This window comes from Aspergillus fijiensis (genome assembly GCF_003184825.1).
Source record: "Aspergillus fijiensis CBS 313.89 unplaced genomic scaffold BO72scaffold_22, whole genome shotgun sequence".
NCBI classification, from domain to species: domain Eukaryota; kingdom Fungi; phylum Ascomycota; class Eurotiomycetes; order Eurotiales; family Aspergillaceae; genus Aspergillus; species Aspergillus fijiensis.
Window position 1 is genome coordinate 120,933 of NW_024468998.1, and position 19,740 is coordinate 140,672.

At 52.0% G+C, this 19,740-nt stretch overlaps 7 protein-coding genes across 7 annotated transcripts; 4 read left to right on the plus strand and 3 right to left on the minus strand.

Annotated features, from left to right (window-relative positions):
- Positions 1–124: 124 nt before the first annotated feature.
- On the plus strand, positions 125–1,450 carry BO72DRAFT_468404 (salicylate 1-hydroxylase-like protein; the record flags this gene model as incomplete). The annotated part of the gene is made up of 1 exon (XM_040946896.1): positions 125–1,450. The coding sequence occupies one exon, from the start codon at positions 125–127 to the stop codon at positions 1,448–1,450; it is 1,326 nt and encodes a 441-aa protein (XP_040801415.1).
- Positions 1,451–1,920: 470 nt separating this feature from the next.
- On the plus strand, positions 1,921–3,360 carry BO72DRAFT_428641 (amine oxidase, flavin-containing superfamily; the record flags this gene model as incomplete). The annotated part of the gene is made up of 1 exon (XM_040943034.1): positions 1,921–3,360. The coding sequence occupies one exon, from the start codon at positions 1,921–1,923 to the stop codon at positions 3,358–3,360; it is 1,440 nt and encodes a 479-aa protein (XP_040801416.1).
- A 2,156-nt stretch (positions 3,361–5,516) lies between these two features.
- BO72DRAFT_339086 (cortactin-binding protein) lies at positions 5,517–5,939 on the minus strand (the record flags this gene model as incomplete). The annotated part of the gene is made up of 1 exon (XM_040940591.1): positions 5,517–5,939. A coding segment is annotated over one exon (423 nt), but the record flags the coding sequence as incomplete, so codon positions are not given.
- Positions 5,940–8,908: 2,969 nt separating this feature from the next.
- BO72DRAFT_428645 (YukJ family protein) lies at positions 8,909–9,954 on the plus strand (the record flags this gene model as incomplete). Its single annotated transcript, XM_040943035.1, has 1 exon — positions 8,909–9,954. Exon 1 carries the CDS (start codon positions 8,953–8,955, stop codon positions 9,952–9,954), a length of 1,002 nt encoding a protein of 333 aa, XP_040801418.1. The 5' UTR covers positions 8,909–8,952.
- A 727-nt stretch (positions 9,955–10,681) lies between these two features.
- BO72DRAFT_509233 (uncharacterized protein) lies at positions 10,682–11,762 on the minus strand (the record flags this gene model as incomplete). Its single annotated transcript, XM_040949319.1, has 3 exons — positions 10,682–11,325; positions 11,381–11,566; positions 11,620–11,762. The coding sequence occupies 3 exons, from the start codon at positions 11,760–11,762 to the stop codon at positions 10,740–10,742; spliced, it is 915 nt and encodes a 304-aa protein (XP_040801419.1). The 3' UTR covers positions 10,682–10,739.
- A 983-nt stretch (positions 11,763–12,745) lies between these two features.
- On the plus strand, positions 12,746–17,098 carry BO72DRAFT_509240 (CHAT domain-containing protein; the record flags this gene model as incomplete). The annotated part of the gene is made up of 2 exons (XM_040949320.1): positions 12,746–16,822; positions 17,030–17,098. The coding sequence occupies 2 exons, from the start codon at positions 12,746–12,748 to the stop codon at positions 17,096–17,098; spliced, it is 4,146 nt and encodes a 1,381-aa protein (XP_040801420.1).
- A 320-nt stretch (positions 17,099–17,418) lies between these two features.
- Positions 17,419–18,108, minus strand: BO72DRAFT_496080 (uncharacterized protein; the record flags this gene model as incomplete). Its single annotated transcript, XM_040948596.1, has 1 exon — positions 17,419–18,108. The coding sequence occupies one exon, from the start codon at positions 18,106–18,108 to the stop codon at positions 17,419–17,421; it is 690 nt and encodes a 229-aa protein (XP_040801421.1).
- Between the last annotated feature and the right edge of the window lie 1,632 nt (positions 18,109–19,740).

Sequence of the window (19,740 nt, forward strand, 5' to 3'; positions counted from 1 at the left end):
GATGTCCTTCCCTGCCTTGGCTCAGGTGCTTCGCTCCTCCGACTGACCCCTCAGACATTTTTGTGACAGACAAGCCTACCATCACTGACTTCCTTGACTCACAGGCTCCCATCGACAACCAGCCATGGCAATCCCTCAACCCCTCGACGGCCCCGTGCGCATCGCCATCATCGGCGGTGGCATCGCCGGCCTGACGCTCCTCCTGGCCCTCTTGAAGCACACCTCCCGTGACATCCTTCAGCCGCACTTGTACGAAGCCGCCCCGGCGTTTTCTGAGATCGGCGCCGGGATCGCCTTCGGGTCCAACTCCCTGCGCGCGATGGGGCTCATCGACGCGGAGATGATAGCCACCTACAACAAGCACGCCACCGTGCAGCCGGACGAAGGCGCGCTCGAGCGGAAGCTCTGGTCCAGCTACCGGATGGGGATGGACGGCCAACGGCGTCCGACCAACACCCTCAAGGCCGGGGACCATATCCACGAGACGCGCGCCTCGGTGGCCCGGAGCAGCGTCCACCGCGCGCGGTTCCTCGAGGGGATGACCGAGCTTCTCCCCAAGAGAGCGCAGGAGAGTTATGTCTCCTTCGGAAAGCGACTCGTCTCTTTGGAAGAGAACCCCGACGCGAGCGTGACGGCCCGGTTCGCGGACGGCACCGCCGCGACGGTGGACGCGGTCGTCGGCTGCGACGGGATCAGGTCCCGCGTCCGCCAGATCTTGCTCGCCGGCGAGGCGGAGGCCGAGCCCGTCTTCACGGGCAAATACGCCTACCGGGGCCTGATCCCCATGGAGGAGGCGGTCGCCGCGCTGGGCGAGTACACGGCCCGCAACAATCATTTCCACTGGGGGTATGACGGGCACGTCCTGACCTTCCCCATCGAGAAGGGGCAGACGATGAACGTGGTGGCGTTCCGCACCAAGGCGGACGGGGTCTGGGAGCACGGCGCGCAGTGGGTGCTGCCGGGCAATAAGGCGCACATGCTGCGGGACTTCGCGGGCTGGGGCCCGGATGTGCAGGCCATTTTGTCCTTGATGCGCAATGCCGATATCTGGGCCATGTTCGACCACCCCCCCGCGCGAACTTACTACAGAGATGGGCGGATCTGTATTATTGGGGATGCGGCGCATGCCAGCACCCCGCATCAGGGGGCCGGGGCTGGGATGGCGATTGAGGATGTCTTCGTCCTGTCCCGGTTGTTGAAGGAGGTTCGGGACCGGCGTCAGCTGAGCCGCGCATTTGCGGCGTATGATGCGGTGCGGAGACCGCGCACCCAGAGGCTGGTCCGCACGAGTCGGGATGCGGGTCTGTTGTACGAGTGTCAGAAGCCTGGGGTGGAGGATGATCTTGACAGGATTCGGCAGGATCTGGACGAGCGGATGCATTGGATCTGGGATTTGGACCTCGAGGCTCACCTTGCAGAGGCATTGGACGTCTTTCATCGAGGAGCGTAGATTTTGATTCCAGATATTGGTCGAGGGTTTCGGTTGTAACAATGGCAACTTGTGTCCCTTGGTAGGCTCCAATGACTGCCAGCCCGGGAGTTTCAATATGAACCCTTTTGCAACCAGACCTGATGACCTGTAGAGCGGAAGCTTAAAATCTAAATCTAATACCTGGTGCACCCGATTTCAAGTTCATCATGTAACGCGGCCAGCAATACAAGATTTCCCTGTATGCCTTCCCGGGCAATGAGGAAGTAGAAGGCTTGATCTATTGCATAATCTTGACTGCAGAACAGGTCAGATGGCAGTTGTGTTCGTCTAATCCGCATCACATGGCACTGGATCAGTAATTGGCCGTGGTTGGTCGCACAGGTGCATCTCTCGCCCTGATCATGGTATATATGCTTCCAACCCCACTACCATGGACGACTCTTTTCAACTGTGTAGCAAGCCCATCGCTGCAGTACTTACCTAAAAAGATGCGGGCTTTGCAATTCTCTTGGTCGCTTCTAATCCTCCAAGCCGCATTATGTCTACAAGCCACTCATGCACGCCCTGATGCATGGACAAGGTCCAATTCGTCGTGGCCCGAATCGCAACAGAGCATTATCCGAGATGTAGCCATCATCGGCGGTGGCTCAGCCGGAACATACGCCGCAATCCGTCTACGCCAGATGAATTATAGCGTCGTCGTCATCGAGAAGGAGGATCATCTTGGGGGGCACGTCAACACGTACACCGAGCCGACGACGGGAATTGCCGCCGACTACGGAGTGCTATACTTTGAAGATGAGCCCTGGGTCCGCGACTACTTTGCTTATCTCCACGTCCCGGTGGTCAAGGTCTCCGTTCTGGGGCAAGGCGTGATGCGTCGTGTCGATATGCGAACCGGGGCCTCCGTGCCCCTCTCAGATGGAACCACGATCCCCGCGATGGCGGCGTATGCGGCGCAGTTACTGAAATATCCTTATCTCAACACCGGGTTTAACCTTCCCGACCCCGTCCCGGAAGACCTCCTGCTCCCCTTTGGCGAGTTCATCAGGAAATACAATCTCGACGGGGCAGTGGACATTATTGCGCTATTTAACCAAGGCGTCGGAGACCTGCTGCAGCAGCTCACCCTCTACATGATGAAGTACTTCAGCCTGGGTGTGCTTCGAGACGCGATCGGAGGGTTTCTCCAACCCGCCAGCCACAGCAACAGTGAACTCTACGGCGCAGCGCAGCGAGAGCTGGGGGGCGACGCACTATTCAGCAGCACTGTTACCGCCACAAACCGTGACGACGGGGGAGAGGGAGGGGAGGACGACTGGATCCATCTGCAAACGCGCACTCCCTCCGGGGAGCAGACAATCCAGGCCAAGAAGCTGATCGTCGCCATCCAGCCCAAGCTCGAGAATCTGGCCGCGATCGACCTCGATCCGACCGAGCGGGACCTCTTCGGCCAGTTCCACAACACCAACTACTACACCTCTCTTGCCCATGTCCCCGGACTCCCCGTGGGCTCTCTGATTCTGAATCGTGCAACAGATACCCCGTACCATCTACCGCCGCAGCCAGCGGTCTATGTCATGAGACCGACCCAGTCTCCCAACCTGACCTCCATCCTGTACGGGAGCGTGGATCATATGAGCGAGGAGGAGGTCAAAAGGCATATGACGCAGAGCGTGCTGCAATTGAGGCATGCGGGTATTCCGGTCCAGGCGCCGGAGTTTGTGGCCTACTCCGATCATGTTCCGTTCTTGTTGACCGTCTCGGCGGATGCGATCCGCGGGGGCTTCTATCGGGAGTTGAACGCCTTGCAGGGGCGTCGCAATACGTACTACATGTCTGCGTCGCTCAATACCCATGACTCGGCGGAGATTTGGCGCTTCATTGATCAGATGTTGAGGACGCATTTCTCGCAGCCGGAGGAATAGATCCCATGTCGGTGTATCGTCCTCTCCATGAAGATTTCATTCTTGCAAATCCACATATACGTCCCACACAGAGACCTTCTGCCATCACAGAATCAACGAGCAATGAAAGTACGGTACTTCGGCTGGGGGTTATAATGGATAGTCTGAGTATCTTTATCTGAAAGCGTGTCCTGCTGTCGCTCTGCTGCATTACTGAAGAGATGGAGCAGTGATTTCCATACCTAGGAGCTGAGCGGAGTGGATGTCTTCCGAGGGCTGGGATGCGGGTCTCGCATATGACCAGTGTTCCCTTGCCAATATTGAGTGTATTCATGTAATGTTCTTTTCTATGCCTCACACATCTCACTGGCCTCGATGTAGTTGATCCGAGCGCGTCCGATGATACTGGCTCGTGAGCAGCGGACGATTTTCGTGGCACTACACCGTCATCGACATCGATGCCTTGTGATTACCTGTCACACACCAGACATCGGTAACGTCGCACTGCCAAGCTGAGCAGCGGCTCTGGGACATCATATCTGCTGTAGCAACGTGACAGCAGTTTAGCCGACTGACCTACAGCCCCTGGGTTTATGCATCTGTTGTCAGGTCGTGTTATTCCCTTTGGATCGATATTTGTGACGTCAAACCCCAGTCCCGCTTAGTTTCTCCCCGCTCTACGCGTAGACTTAGTCATGTTCTTAAGCTCCGATCACCAAGTTCGAGCGAGTTGGTTTCCCGTTCCCCTTGCCGCATCATATCCAGGGAACCAACGACAGATCAAGAATCTTGGTTCCATCGTAATAAATCCGAGATCTATCGCGATTGAGATCCCGATCGCCGCCCGTGCACTGATGCATCTGGTTAGAGTCTGCGAGTAAGCCGGTCCAGCCACGGGCGCGCTCACTTGGCCTGTGCCATGCAACGATGCCTGAGCCAATGAACGCCTGGGGTTGCGCTTGGTGGGCAAGAGGCTGTCTAAAAGGCCATACCCACAAGAAGCGTCTGATTTAGGGGCCAAGTAATAAGGCCAACGTTTCGCAAGGACAATGGAATAATACAAAGGCAGCTAGCTATACGAGAAACATATCGAAAGTAACCCCTGTTTCTTCATTGTTGATTTCGATGTACTTTGGAGAGTCCAGCCACCCTGTGACATGATACTACCCGGCACTACAGCCAGTAAATGGAATCTGCTCCCTGTTTCCGAGTTCGGTCTATGCAGCCGTCAGCGGAAATGGACTTTTGGCACACACGGGGTGCTAGATACTAGTAAACTGACACCAACGAAATAAGCAACTAAAGGGTCATCAAATCTCCCAACAATGATTAGGGCATGAGTGAAGAATCAATCATCCTTGAGTGGGATTGGGCTCAATTCGCCTCTATCACGATGCTAACGTACCCTCATTACACATAAATCCGTGGCCGCTGTACTAGGTAGGGTAGTACTTGGTAGTATGGCCGGCTAACCCGGTCGGCCCGAAGGCGAGAGCCACCGCATAGACCTGATTCGACCGCGGAAGGCTGGAGCAGTGTTGGCAAGAAGGCGACGCGGGTGCTACCCTACCCTAGGCCTGTGAGGCTACTACTACTCCGTCAACCGGAGTTGGAGTAGTAGTATAATCATGGCGCATTGGGAGGCTGGGCGAACGCGGGCGTCTGCCCGATCGCGCCTCCCTGTTGAAGATTGCAGCGAGGGAGCTAAGTGAGCTCGACAGCCTCCCGGCCGCCATGCGATTGCTATTGCGCCTGCGCTGGGGGACAAGGGATGATATCCTCTTGAGCGCTCTTTCTCGTTGTTGCTGCGTCAGGGTCAGGTGTCTTTGCTGTCGAACTCGAAGGATCATAAGCGCTCTAGACTGAAGCACGTGCTTGGGCGGATTGGCTGCTGAGATGGGTCTTGTGATTGAGATTCGAGAGACGGCGTGGTGGTGGTGGTGGCGGAGGATGTAAGCGAATCGTGATCGATATCCGACTCTAAGTGTAGTTGGCGTTCAGCGCATCGCTGAGAAACCCAAAGTGGCAAGGTTGGTGGGCTGACCCTGATCCTGACTGAGTTATTTGCATTTGACTGTGCTGCAGGAGCCTGAGCATTTTGGAGGGCCTGGCGCTGGACGCGCACAGGGGACAGAGGCGGCATCGCTCGTTTGAGTGCCTGATCCACGGCGAGAGCCGAGGACTATCGCCGGGGTGAGCGAACAGCCTACGCCACAGCTCGGCGCGTAGTCGATGAATCGGGCGAGGAAGTCCTTGCACGGGTTCTGGTATGCGTATGCGAGGGCAGTCTTGCCATCATTGTCACGTGTTGTGCAGCCTGAGCCGTCCTTGAGGAGGACTTCGACAGCCTCTGTGGAAGAGCCTTGTGCGGCGATGTGCAAGGCAGACTGGCCGTGGGCGTCGGTAGTGGCGGCGCACATGCCGTAGCTGAGCAGCAGGCGGAGGATTTCCGGGTGGGCATGGAGCGCGGCGAGGTGGAGGGCGGTTCGCCCTTCGGGGTTGCGTGCGGAGAGAACACTCTCATCCTTTGCGTACTCGCGCTCAAGGGCCGTGACATCATGCATCGCAGCGGCGTACAGGAAAGAGAGTGCGTTGTCCATGGCTTGCGGTCGCGAGGTACAGCAGCAGCAGTTATGTTTCGCAGAAAAAGAAGTGAGGTCTGGTCGATCTCTTCGTCAGGACGACGGCGTCTTCTTAACGCACGCCTCGTCCCTAGTCTCGCATCGAGTCCGGTTCAGACGAGTGCCGCCTCCTGTCGGTAAAATCCCGGATGTGATCCGCCCCCTCTTTGCGCTCGTGCTGATCACTGGACCAACTGCCCAAGCTGGCCTGGCGCGGGCATTGACAGCCAACAACTGACTCAAAGTGGTCCCCGCTCTTGCAGCCGAAATGGCAAGTGATTCCTAGCCAGACGCGTTATCTGACACCGGGGCGCGCGCTAGCCTCGACTGGTCTGGCCGGAGACGGGCGGATTTTCCGAGAGAGATTCCGAGCAAAGTTGACAAATTGGCAGCTTCATAGATCGCAATCTTGAGCTAGCGAAACAGATTGCGCCATTCAGGCACGTGGGCCCGCGCTTGGCTGTCATTCTCCGCGGGTCCCCCCTCAACTCGGGCTAGCCCGGGTTCAATGGGCCCTAGTGAGACTCGATTAGGGTCTCGCATTGGATCGTGTCCGATTACCAAACGTGTCTACTAAGAGTTGACCTGCAGCACCAGACTAGTGTCGATAGCGATAGTTAAGCCGGTGAGAAAAAAATTGTTGCGTCGAGATCTTTCCAACTGACTCGGCGGTTTTTCTGTTCTTTGATGTTTCACTCGGATGTTGTCAAAGAATGACCGCCGATGAGACCAAAAAACCATCGTTTATGGTCGACCTTCCGATCTTGGGCTTCCCATGTATGTGCCAGATTCCACATGCTGATTAGGGTGTCAGGATGCTCCGATCCCAAAATAATCTTCCTTGCTTCCACCTTATCACTTGAACGTCTAGTTTTTCACCTTCCTTCCATCTTCCTTAAGCCCATAATGCTGACGCCAGATTGGCCATGCTGGTTAGCACATCGGGGTGGTTAGGTCCCAGCATCTTCCTTCGCATCACCATGGCATGCGCCTCCAGTTCTTCAGCCTCTTTCGTGGCCACGGCCTTCATTCCGGCCCTGGTTTCGCAAGAATGGAATGATGCAGGACAGCAAACGGGAATATGAATTCCCCAAACTTTCTGAGAGTACGGGAAGTGTTGTAGTTGGTGCGGTTATCGGCCCGTACTTGGGCAGTCCTAGTACTTGAAATGTAACGGCCTATTAGTTCTTCCATATCTTAGGCCGTCTCCGTTGTCTATCATATGCTCTTGAAGACAACTCGGGACTGGCCTCTCAATCGGTTGAATTATTCCAATACTGGCGACGGACAAACGGTCGACACACTCTCTGGCTTTCCGTCCCAGTAGTGATCCCCTCCCTCTTGCATTTCCTGGACTTGGGAAACTAATCAGTCACCTGGAATCCCTCTTCGCAGAGGAAATCTCGGAAGCCCGAGGACTCCCCAAGACGGGACTTCTGTCGTTCGACGCCCTGGGAGAGCTGTTTTACCCTGAGACCCCCGTGAAAGCAGCCACTGGCATGAAGAATCATGCCTCTGTCTTCCGGGTAACCGACTCGTTCTACGAAGAGTGACGAAATATTTACGGTACTCAGAAGCTCTTGCATGTGCACTTTGAAGTTGTGTTGTTGGTGGGCGATCACTTCTCCATCGCTGGGCTGCAGTAGCAGCGGCGGCCTTGACGTCGAACTCTGCCATCCGGTGAGTCTGGCCACAGTCATCACCAAAGTCTTCAGGGGCCTCGTACTCTTCTTCTTGCCACGCCAGCTGTTTCCGTCGGAGGAACCATACCGGTTTATCACACAACTACGGAGGAGGCGCGTCTTAGCGGGGTGGCTTGGTTGATTGATTGCGGGGTGGTGATAAAAATTGTAGCTGGAAGGCCAATCCCAATGCAAGTTTCAGAAAGACAATCGCACCGAGAATGAGGATGATGACTTCGTCAGAGGTCTTTGTCCCATCTAGGTCTGGCAGGTGGTGGTAACTGTATCCATGGACGAGATCTGTGGATTTGGATTTAGCCTGTCATTTCCATGGTTGGCTTCAAGAGCGAGGGCCAGCATGACACGAGTAGGTCGATCACTGATCTTACTGAACGTACCAGGTTCGATCCTTCCATTCAGAGCTCATCCGGAACCTCACGACAACGAAGCCCTGTGCGAGACCTACTTAATGAGCTCCCTCTGTCAAGTCCATATATCCACTGCACTCGGCCGAAGTCTGTACCACTTCTTTATTCTGTCCGTCCCCTTCGGCAGGTTCTCAGTCTCGATTTCGGCGTCAAGCCGATTCCAGCTCCGCTCAAGGTAACCTAGACTCCTCAGAACAGTTCCTGGTGCACTTAATGACTTGGTTCCGTACAATCTTGGGATAGAATCCGTCTAAGGCCCCTGTAGAAGGCATGGGGTATTCTCGTACCTTGCTGATGGTTCTTGGCAGTATGTGGAAGGGCCTGTCGAAAGCCTTAGCGCCAGTACACGCACATAGTACGGTAATTTAAGTTAATAGATCTCGTTCCCAAGCTGTCATCGTATGCTGAAGAGATGTATTGGTCATGGATGAAATCAGAGATATTAACGCCACAAGCGAATACGGACCGAGGAATGTGAATCTTAACGAGGGGAACGAGAAACAGTTCAAAAAGCACTTGCGGCGTCGTCATCTGCAGTAGCTCCCCATCAACGGGCACAGGCATGGGGGCCCGGTGTTAGTGTGCTATAGAGGGGAGTGAGTTACCATAAAGAAAAGTAACTCTTCACACGAATATATTTCATATTCTATTGGATGAGATAAGTTGCGGTTCGCATTTGCGTGGCGCGAAGCCAACCAGGGTAGGAAGCATAAAGCACTCCAGGTGGTGACGTTATCCAAAGGTCCAGACTCCTCTCATCTCACCACCCATCCACGGGGTATATAAGCACCGGATCAAATTCAATGAACCCTGGAAGTCTTCATTAATTGCGGTGTGCGAGAATTCTCTGACCTATATTATTGTTGGCAGCTCACAAGCAACATGCCGCTGGACAATTACGGCGTGTGGAAGGCTCAACCCACACGTTACGAAGTTGAACGCCGTGGGACCAGAACACCTCATCTAACTCTCTACTTTCGCGATAACTCAGGTCCTGACTATCACGCCGCCATAAATATCAAGTCCGGAGACCGAGACGAGTCGCGACTTGCCTATTGGGTAAATGAGGATATGAGCGGCCACCCGCTCGTTGGTCGTCTATCGCGTCTCAAGACGACCGGCTTCCACCGCTTGGATGATCAAGAGCCAGAACCGAACGGTCTACGACTTGACTATATCCGCAGCAATCTCTTTGACGTAGACACTGGTCGGATTCTCGAGCACGACATTAATGGTCCAAACAACGACATCATTGATGTCCTGGAGCCTAGGATACAGCAAGCAATGGCCGAGGGGGCTACTGTCTATATCTTTGGCGAGCAATTTAACACGCAAGATGGAATACACAATGTTCACATGAACCAGGGCAACATTCCAAGGTACTCAGGTGACGATGGCGTGTTCCAGGACGGGGCTCTCATCATCCATTTCCCTCAGTCCAAACAATGGGTCGGTATTTTCCTTGCCTTTGCATCGCAGGCCGTGCATACCAGTGAGGTTGATGGCCGTGCCATTTCACGAGTGAAGTGGAAGGGCCTCCTGCTTGACGACCTTGTCGAGAATTCAGTGGCTATCCGCCGGGCCCGTGTGAATGTGAATCCTACTGAAGAGCCGCAATCTGTTACCCTGGCGAATCTCACAAACCGCAGGGTGTCGCTTGCACGTTGGAGAATTCGCAATTCGGAATGGGCACAACAGGTTCTTCCTAGGCATTCCGCTTTAAACGCGAGAGCTACCGATGACTTTTCTATTCCGCACTGCCCGCTCTCGCAGAACGGTGACACTATCACACTCCTCGATCGCGATGGGCTCAAGGTCGCTGGCGTCAGGTATAACTCTCAGCAGGGAGCCCAGAATGAGCCAATTGATTTCGCAGGCCGGTAATAACTACACACTTTTTTTTTTATAAGTGTTTATACTGTAAATCTGTCTGTCATTCGTCAAAAGTGATCAATCAATATTTCAACCCTTTACCAAATCTTTCTTGGCGGAGGATTGGGGTGTCTTTATGAGCTGTCAATCACATTTCGGTTGCAGAGCTAGATAGGTTTAGTCTAGTCATTGGCACACCAAAGTCTTTATCATCGTTTTTGACTTAAGATACCAAGCTCTGAGTGCAGATAATCATAAAACCGCCTGGGAATATGGTTAGTAATCAAACCGCGGATGTGATAGAGCAATTTGTGGACATGGTCTTCTTCTGAGAAGTTTCCATTAGTTCGCATCCTTCTCCGGATCAGGGAAATAGAGCTATATAGTAGTAGTTAGAAGAATGCTTCTTTTGAAGCCCTTTTTGTGGAGGCATGTTTCTAAGTACCTAGCTGGTTCTCGGAGCATGCTAGAGCCTCCAATAAAAGCTTCAGCCTCAAGGTTATGCGCAAGTCCACTAAGCGTGCTTAAGGACTGCCTTGATGCAGGTTCCCTGCTCAGCGAGGCTGTTGGACAACTGAGTATCGCCCTTGTATGGGCGGCAAATTGTTGGTGTTGCATAAGGGACTGCACAGAGTTGAATGTTCTCGAGCGGTCAAGACACGATTTCCTTCCAGAGTCCACAGATTTAAGCTATTCGCGCTTGATTCATATCCTGATCTTATGGATCGAGTGCATAAGGCTAGGACCTCAATGGGTCAAATCACAATCATGACGGGCGCAAGCACGGTCAATACCGCCTAGATCTCTTCGGTCGACTCCCTAATTTCCCACAATTGCTGCTCCTCCTTGATGCCATTCCAGTACTCATCGGACTCCAGCCCCGGGCACTCAGTGACCGAGTCCGGTCCAGGTTCCATGAGCGAAAGCTCGGCGTAATTAGCCGTAGGTTCGGGGTCGCGAACTTTGCCCGTGGAACGTAGTGGGTGGCGCCCGAGGGACACCAGGTTCTCGGGCACAGGTTTATCGTTGTTGACATGTAGGTACTTGGCATCCAGTCGCAGATATCTTGCAGCCCACACAAGTGGCTCCTTGATTTGTTCCCGTTGAAACTCGCTTCTGATTCTTTCCGCTTCGGCATTGGCACCTACAGGTACACCCAGCGCTTCGAGTAAGTCGGCGGAGATGCCACCGCGGGCAGCAAAGGCTCTTCTGCTTTGGCTGAACGACACGGTATCCGCTAGTTCGTACACCCCTGTCAAGTACCAGATTTTCGGGCTTGTGATCCGTGTCCTGAGGCTGGGGTTGGCTACAACCAACCACCTCTCGAGGGTTTTCTTGCACGACTCCCTTGTCAAGACCCTCTCTGTAAGGAACTCTCGAGGGCTGGGCCACAAGTCAGGGGAATATGCCATTTGGGTGGTTGGGAGAGTTTACGTACTCCTGTAGCTCAATCTTGCGCCCTGTTTTTGCAGATACGAACATAGAGTTAGACTTAGAGAAGGAGGAACCCAACGAGGCAAGATCGAACGCGTTGATTTCAGCCGATATCTTCACCGACGGGTCCGTTCCGAGCAGCGGGTTCTCAATCTCGAAGACATGTGCGGATTTCTCAAGTTCATCAGCCCTATGATTTCACAAGTAAGCCAAACGTCAGACAAGGGAGGCAGTTGCTCGTACTGAAGATCCTCACCGGGCGAATACCACAGGGAATCATCGGTCGCTCTGGAATAGTGCCCGAAACACAGGTGGCCAAGGCGTAGTTGCGCTGGCTTCTTCCCGGTCCCGTAGAGAAAATAGTGTTGATCGTTGCACCTGGGCATATTAGTTGATCAGCTGTTGTTCGTTACTCAAAGTTACCTCCCGGTGCCCTTGAGCCGTGATGTTCTTCTCTCTTCATATGTGGGCCCCAGAAATATAGTGTGGCTGAGCGGGAGAAAGATATAGTGTCAAACGATCGGCGTCATCCGTGGGTCAAGGTCGGCAGCGCGGCTAGATTCGGCTTTCATGTGCCTGTCGTGTTGATTCCATGGAAACCTGATGGGCGGTGCCCCTCCGTATTCATCTCACAGCTACAACCATTCCCGCGTGTTCCAAGATGTCAATGAATCTGGGTCGAGCCAAGATTCAGAGGAGATTCGGGGTTGGTCGTTTGCTAGCCCGGCTTCGTCGATAACACAGTAGCACAAGAATCCATTCAATGACGTCGAAGAAGCTCGCGCAGGTTACGTGATAAAACAGTGTGCGTCTAGCATACTTGGGAAAATGCAGAGCACGCATACTGTCTGAGAATACGAGATGTTATTACGGGACACTCGACCTCTGACTGCGCGGCTTAGCATGCCTGAGAAATGATGATGCAATCGAAGCCGCCATCCGTCAGTACTGAAAGCGGTCCCGAACCTGTCAGAGCGTCTATGGTTCATGCTGGTCATCGGACACGGCACTGGCGACCTAGAACAGTGACTTTGCAATCAGGAGGTGTCTTCAGAGTCCGTTGGGGATCTAGAACAATTATCATAGACCTTGTGATCTTGCACATCCTCGGGTTGAGCCACGGGGATAGCAGCCTGTCAATGAACCAGACCCGATAATTAAGATCAACGAGGGGCGCTGTACGGGAATGTGCACTGTTAGGAGGCTGCAAAGGACCGCTGTCCAACTTCTATACGAAACGAACCCCTCGCCCACGACTGGAGAAAGTATCATCTTGCACTAGTACATAAAATCATACAACCCTTGGTTTTTCCAAACACCTTCTTACAATACATCCACTCTCGCCTGTCGAAGGGTACTGCTAGTGGCAATGGACTTTATCGAGATCTGCGAGGTGTTCGGGGGATCCATACTCCCGGACGAGTTTCGTGGTAACTATGAGGACGCGGACCGTCATATCGCGGCTCTTGAGCAAGAGATTATCGCAGGACCAAATTCAACAACTGCGAGAGCGAGAACGACCCTTCTCCGAGCCATTTACTACACGCTTTCAGGAGACTTCAGGAGGGCTTATGAATGTATACATACCCTTCGAGGCTTGCAACATCGAGGGCTAGAGCGGATTTGGGTGCTCCGTGGGCAATTGTACGAATTTTACGCTGCCATGCTGGAGCATCGACCAACAGCTATTGCGTTTGCGATGATCCCTGGGGATCCCTACGCAAGGTTGTGGAAGGACGATTCTGAATTGGTGACTCTGCACGTACAGGCCAGAGAGGCTGGACGAGCCATATGTGTTGCCGAATGTACAACCGTGGTCGAGAAACTAGAACAGGCCGTGATTCTGGACGTATGGTCTTTCCTGGATACTTTGTACTTTTCCTACCTTGAACACCGTGAATTCACACCACATGTTACCGCGGAGTCTCTACCACAAGGCCAGGAACGGAACCTGAGTTTCCTGAATTTCCCAGTTCCATATTTGTCCGGTACCCTGGCAAGCGACATGAGTCATGCAGGGAATACAAAGTTCCAGAATCTCTTGCAGAGAATGTCCAACGATATTGAATGGGCGAAGGGAGCCTCAAGTGGTCAACAGTGCTTTTCCCACCTCCAAGCCGAATATGAAAATGCTCTGGACTATGCGGGGCTGGGCCTGTGCAAAATAAATGAAGGCGATCGCATACTATCACCCTCATACACGAGTCCTGTAGCGTTTAATTTGATGTGTGAGTTGCGCGACAATGGGTGGGAAAATATGGCATGGGACTCATTAGAGTCAACGTTTCGATTGGAGGATAACGAGCAGGCTCATAGGCGCTATGATGAAGCTCTTTTTTATATGGAGGCTGCGTGTGCCCCAAGAGGTCAAGCCGCTGTCTACCTGCGCAGGGGGTGCGTGAATCATGCAGCAGGAATCCGATCTAAGGCGGGACCTGACTGCGCCCAGTTCAAACAAGCTGAGGAAAATTTCACAACAGCACTCAGCCTTTTCGCCAACGACACGTTTAACCAACAGCTGGTTACCTGTCATCTCGCTTTACTTAACTGTAGCCGTGGACAGACTGAATCCGCTGTGGAGATAGCAAGACGCCTAGGGATCGAGTTGCGCGAAGCGCAAAGCTCCAAACTCTCCCACTTCCTTGGGACATTGATACTTCGATTTGCTCACTTCCAGTTCGTGCAGCACAAGAACACTAGGGTGGCTACTGCTTGTTGTGAATGTGCCGCTGTCTACCACGAGGCATTGGAGAGTCCTCTAGGTTCCCTTTTTACAGCGGAGGCATTTATTACACTGTTCAGGCAAACACATAACTGGACGCGCGCGCAAGCAAAGGTCACAGAGAGCATAAAGCCCTCTGGAGTTATACACCGCGCATTCGCATACCTCGACGACAGTGTGTCCCACAAAGTCGACCCTCACAACCTCCGTAACTCAAGGAATTCGCTCCTCCTCGAGTTCGACAGGTTGGTCCAATCCGTCTGTTCGATGACTGGCGATGAGAATCTACGTTCGCAGTGGGAGGAAGTACGCCGGGGCCTTCAGCCAAATGAGCCACAGGGGAGTTCTGATTTCATTGACCTTGCGCCTTTGAGTGACGAGGCGAAGCAGCATCTTAATGACCCAGAACTTGGGTCAATGGAAACCGAGATGATGTACTTCTGCCAAACGTTTGAGGCGCGAAAAAGGTTCAATGCGGGTTACGCCCGAGCCATTGGGGGTTCCTTCAAGGCGATCGGATTGGGGGACATGGACGCCGCCGATGCCCAACTCGAAGCTTTTGTCTCGACCTGCGACTCGGAGAGCACTCTCAAAATAAGGGAGGTGCTCGACTACATGATCCCGACCCTAGCACAACTTGATCGGGTGGATGAAATGAGACAGGCTCTTCCACATTATCTTTCAGACTGGTTCGTTAGAGGCGGAGTAGAGGACATTCGTCTGGTCTGCGATCGTAAAGGAGTCACCAGTGATGTTCGGGAACACGCGATTAAAGTTCGTAGGGATACTGCCGAGCAGGACATATCCATGTGCTTCATGGCCCAGGCTTGGGATAAGGGACCTAGGATACTGCGGAATATCGCCACCGTGCTCCCCGACTTTTTCTATAAAGCAAGAACACAGCCAAAGCCAGACACCTGGCAACTGCTCACCTTCATCGGTGCTTTTTATGAGCGGGCTTCGAAGCTCGACAAAGCGATCGAGAATTATCTAAACGGTCTACACCAGGTCGAGAATCTGAGATCTATGATTCCAAACCCCGACGACCGGCGCAAAGCTTACTCGACGCAGCACACTGCAGAGTTATTCTGCGGCCTGGCTCGAACATCAGTCGCCCTCTCGAGACGGACTGATGCAAAACATCCAGATGAGTACCGCCTGCCGACATCCTCTTGGCTAGATCAGGCGCTCATCTTCCTTGAGCGCGGCCGGGCAAGAACGTTACTCGATATACTACAGGCACATGATTTTGCGGGTGTGGAGAGCCTTCAAGCGTCGATGGAAGAGTTATACCGAAATCGCCTGCTGTCAACATTGATCCATTCACAGTGTAGGCCTGGGGACGAGCAGAACCTTTTGACGAGGGCACGGAATGTTGCAGAGAAGCTCGGAATATCCGCGGATACATTCGATCCGGTTGGAGAGGCTCTTAAAGGGAGGGACGAGACCATAGCACAGATCTTCAAAAATACCATGTTCGTCCCAGATGTGGATGGACTTCTTCGCTCAATTCCTGCGAACGCGATCGTCATAGAAGTTGGCATTTGTATGAGTGGCACAATTGCCCTGTGCATCTCATCGTCAGGCATCCAATCCGTGCACCAGTCTGACCTCGGAACATTCGCATTACGCAGACTAGTTGTTGGCTATCTTGGAAAGATATTAGCCTTCCAAAAGGACCCAACGCCCCCTGAGGCGGCCAATCTGAAGGAGGGTCTTGATGATATCGCGGCTAGGATATCTACCCAGCTGATTGAACCTTTTGCTGAACATATTCGTGGCAGCAATACTGTCATTTTTGTGCCTACTTCATATCTGAACGTCTTTCCTCTGGGTGCATTGATGCTAGACGGCGAGCCCCTGGTCCTAACAAAGCCGTTCTACCAGGTACCGAGTTTGGCTGTTCTGCAACGGATTTCTGAAAAGGCGGCCAAATCCCAGCCGGGGACCACGATTTGCGCGGTAGCAGACTGTGATAAAGCCAACCCGATAGTTTATGTTGGTCCTGAAGTGGTCTCAGTCTGCAGTGCCTTTGGCGTAGAACCGGTCACGAGCGACCAGTTCCCGCAAGCCATGAAAGCAGCTGAGCTCATCCATATCGCAGCTCATGGTACAGAAAACTCCTCCTCTCCCTGGGAATCCACAATCCTCGGCGACACGTTTCGTGTCCTCGACATGGCCACAAAGGATTGCAGCGCCTCGCTGGTGGTATTCAGCTGCTGCCTCAGCGGCAAAGGCGAGATCAACGCCGGTGACGACCTTGTGGGGTTCGCACATGCTGTACTTCAATCCGGGGCCCGAGCATTTCTTGGGGGCTTATGGAGAGTCTGCGACGAACTAGCCATGCTCTTGATGCATCTGTTTTACAAGATACTCTCAAGACACAGAAATGCCCCTCCGGGCGCTGAGATATGTGTGGCAAACGCCTGGCACCAGGCCGTCCGAGCTTTTTACCGGCTGGACGAACGAAACGCACTTGCACTAGTTGATGAACTGGAGAACCTCTGGCGAGCCACCAAGGACACAAGTGCCAGGCCGGACGGTGATTATGGCAAACTAAAGTTTCATTTGAATCAATTACGGGCGATGATAACGCAAGGGAAAGTGGACTTTACCTCTCCTCGCAATTGGGCTCCCTTTGCTCTGGTTGGATGTGGGAATGTCAAGATTGTGGGATCAGCTCCAGACGCAGAAGATAATGGACTCGTTAACGGCCCCGGCGAAGTATCATAATACGCTAAATTCCTTGGTGACTCTCGGGCAGAATCAAAAGTTTCATGGCGAGGGTCAGCACAGTTGCTGTTCCTTTGCTCGGTTGGAATGAAAGGTCTGCGTTGCAAAAGTGATTACTACGTCATGTCATATTGCATATTCTATCGGTGAATACCACCAGTTCTCTCCATGTCCTAAGCCCTTATTGCTTGCTCAGAGTTGGTTCACAATCTGCGATATCTCCGTACTTATAATTCAATTGTGGCGAACGATGACGGAGCACGATAGTAGATTTCAAGCAGTGGAAACAAGCCATGGTACCATTGCTCCTATAAGATCTATCAAGGGCCATCGGCATGGAGGCTGAGCCCTCGTTCCAGTACATTTTCGTACCATCGATTGGCTCTTACCGCCGGTATGTACGAATACAGCTTCAACCGACCTGCGAACAATGTCCAGGACCAAAGCACTTTGGGCATCGTTATATTACCGACTTAATGTATGGCATTCCTGTTTCCTTCATAATATAATTCCATCAATTTCTTGCTAGGTAATGTTCGAATTAACATATCTCACAGGCATATTGCAGTAAGAATATAGGCAGGTAGCTATCGCAGATATCTACTCACCCACACCCCAGGCGACATACTAGCCATCGTCATATCATGCCTCCAAGCTCCCATCCTATTCAATTCTTCCAGATATATGCCCAACTCCTCGTTGAAGTCCCTCGTCATCTCCGCCTCTCTCGACCACGTCTCCGAGTCCCTCTCCCTGGGCACTGAATCCCTAGGAATGGGCACTGACGGAAACCGCCAACCAGTCATGGGATCCACCAAATCACCTCCGTGGGCGGCCAGAAACGCATTGAATCTTTGGTACTGTATCTCGGGATCCCCCAACGTATCTCTCAACATTACCAGATGAAATCCGTCTCTGGTCATTACTGGAGTTTGGCCATTCATTACGTGTTGGATGTCATGGGTGCGGTAAAATATTGTCATGGCTTGATACGCAAATTGCTCAGGGGCAGGCATGTGATTCTCGGAGGCAAACATGTAGTAACGGCGACTGAGGTTGTTGTTGTCGGAGTAGAAGAGGGCTGTGAAGACAGAAGCATATTTGACGGGATCAAAACCCCTGGAGTCGACTGGTGGGGTGTTGGTGAAGTAGATGAATATTGCATCTAGGAGCCGGGTGAACAGAGGGGTAGGTTGTTTGGAGTCTGTAATTAGAGGACCCCAGCCCTGGTGCGCGGCTGGTTCATCTGCATGCCTGAAGAAGTGTCCGAATGGCATTGCTGTTGGGATCTTGAGGGACGTCAACACATCAAGTTTGCTGGGCGATTCCTGCGGATGAACAGGCCTTTTATGGGTCTATACTCCCTGAATATCTACGGGATAGCTGTTCTGGCGATCATCTGGAGACATGAATCCAGACCAGCCTCGACGGGGTCCAGATGACCGGTCGTATGCTTTTGACTGAAGGTTCCACGGTACTGATTCCGGGTTGAACTTTGCAGGAACCAGATAGCATCGGGAAACAAAGAAATCTGGCAGGAGGCGGTGCGAACCATAGATGAGGGCCTGTGGCTGGATTTCAGCACAGATGATGATCCTTGGGTGGCTAATACGCCTTTGATCGACATCTATCGGTGGTAAGCTGCATTCTGTACTATATAACTAAGTTCAGAGTCCTAGCGAGCAACATTTGAGCCGAAAGCGGCATAATCCAAGGAATAGCAACTGTGGGGTTAAAAACACTGACGCAGTTGTAGAACAAATGCAGCAAATGTTTAACCTTGGCGATTGTTGCTGTGCCTGGGCTTTCGCCACTTTAATGATGTTGATGTTCTCAAATTCAAACCCGCTGGAAGAGATTAGCTCAGAAAGAAGACAGTCAGGCCTATACTTACATGATACTTAAGTTATTATTAGCTTTGAAAACTCTGAAGTCAGGGTCAGCTGCCTGTAGGAACTGGCTCTGGAGTATAATAATATAGTTGCTTGATGCTAAGCCTACCTGTCTGCTGTTATACAAGCTTTTTATCTTCTCGATTATATCTGTATAATTTAAATAAAGTTAGATATTATTATATTGTCTAAGAAAAGGGCACTAACTGTTTCTTATATTTATTAGTAGAGTAATTAAAAGATTCTTAATCTTCTGCTTTAGTACAAGATAGTGTTTTTTTTTTGGGCTATGATAAAAGCTTTAGAGCTCTATAGACCCAGTATTAACTAAGTACTCTAGTTATTTACTAAAAGGTTAAAGCAGTATTATCTGGTTGGGATCTGTAAGAAAAAATTTATCGTACTATCAAATTTATCGCGAGATAATTTAAGAAGATTCCTGTTATTTATATCTAGATAGAGTACCTACTAAATTCTTGAACTATCAGAATTCTAAGGGTAAGATGCTTAGCAAGTCTGCTACGCAGCTCATCTTTTTTTGTGAACTTGGAGCCAGATACCCTGCCGCTGAGCTTTCTGTAATTTGCTTAAGATATGATTTAGACGTGGGTTGCATTGCTGCCAGATATTATGTAAAATCTTGTCAGTACCAGTACTATTTTTAATTAGCTGATGCTTCTTGGTGAGGGTGGACTTATTGGGTGATTGATACCTGCTTACCAAACCATTCTGAAGCCCCAATGTACTTAACTTAAGAAGGTTAAGATTACGTATCTACCCGCCTTTGACCCTCCACGATGTGTTATTGGACCATTGAATGTGAAGGTCTTTCTGAACCGACCGTACCATCTCTGCATAAAAGCGACGGCATCTGAAACAGGAAGTCGAACTGCCGCCGGCGAAGAACATATCATATATATACAGAGGCAATCACACTTTGCTCTGTACAGGTCACGGCGACGATAGATTGCTTCAACTCGCGATACAATGGTATGGTATACAATGGTATGATTAAGA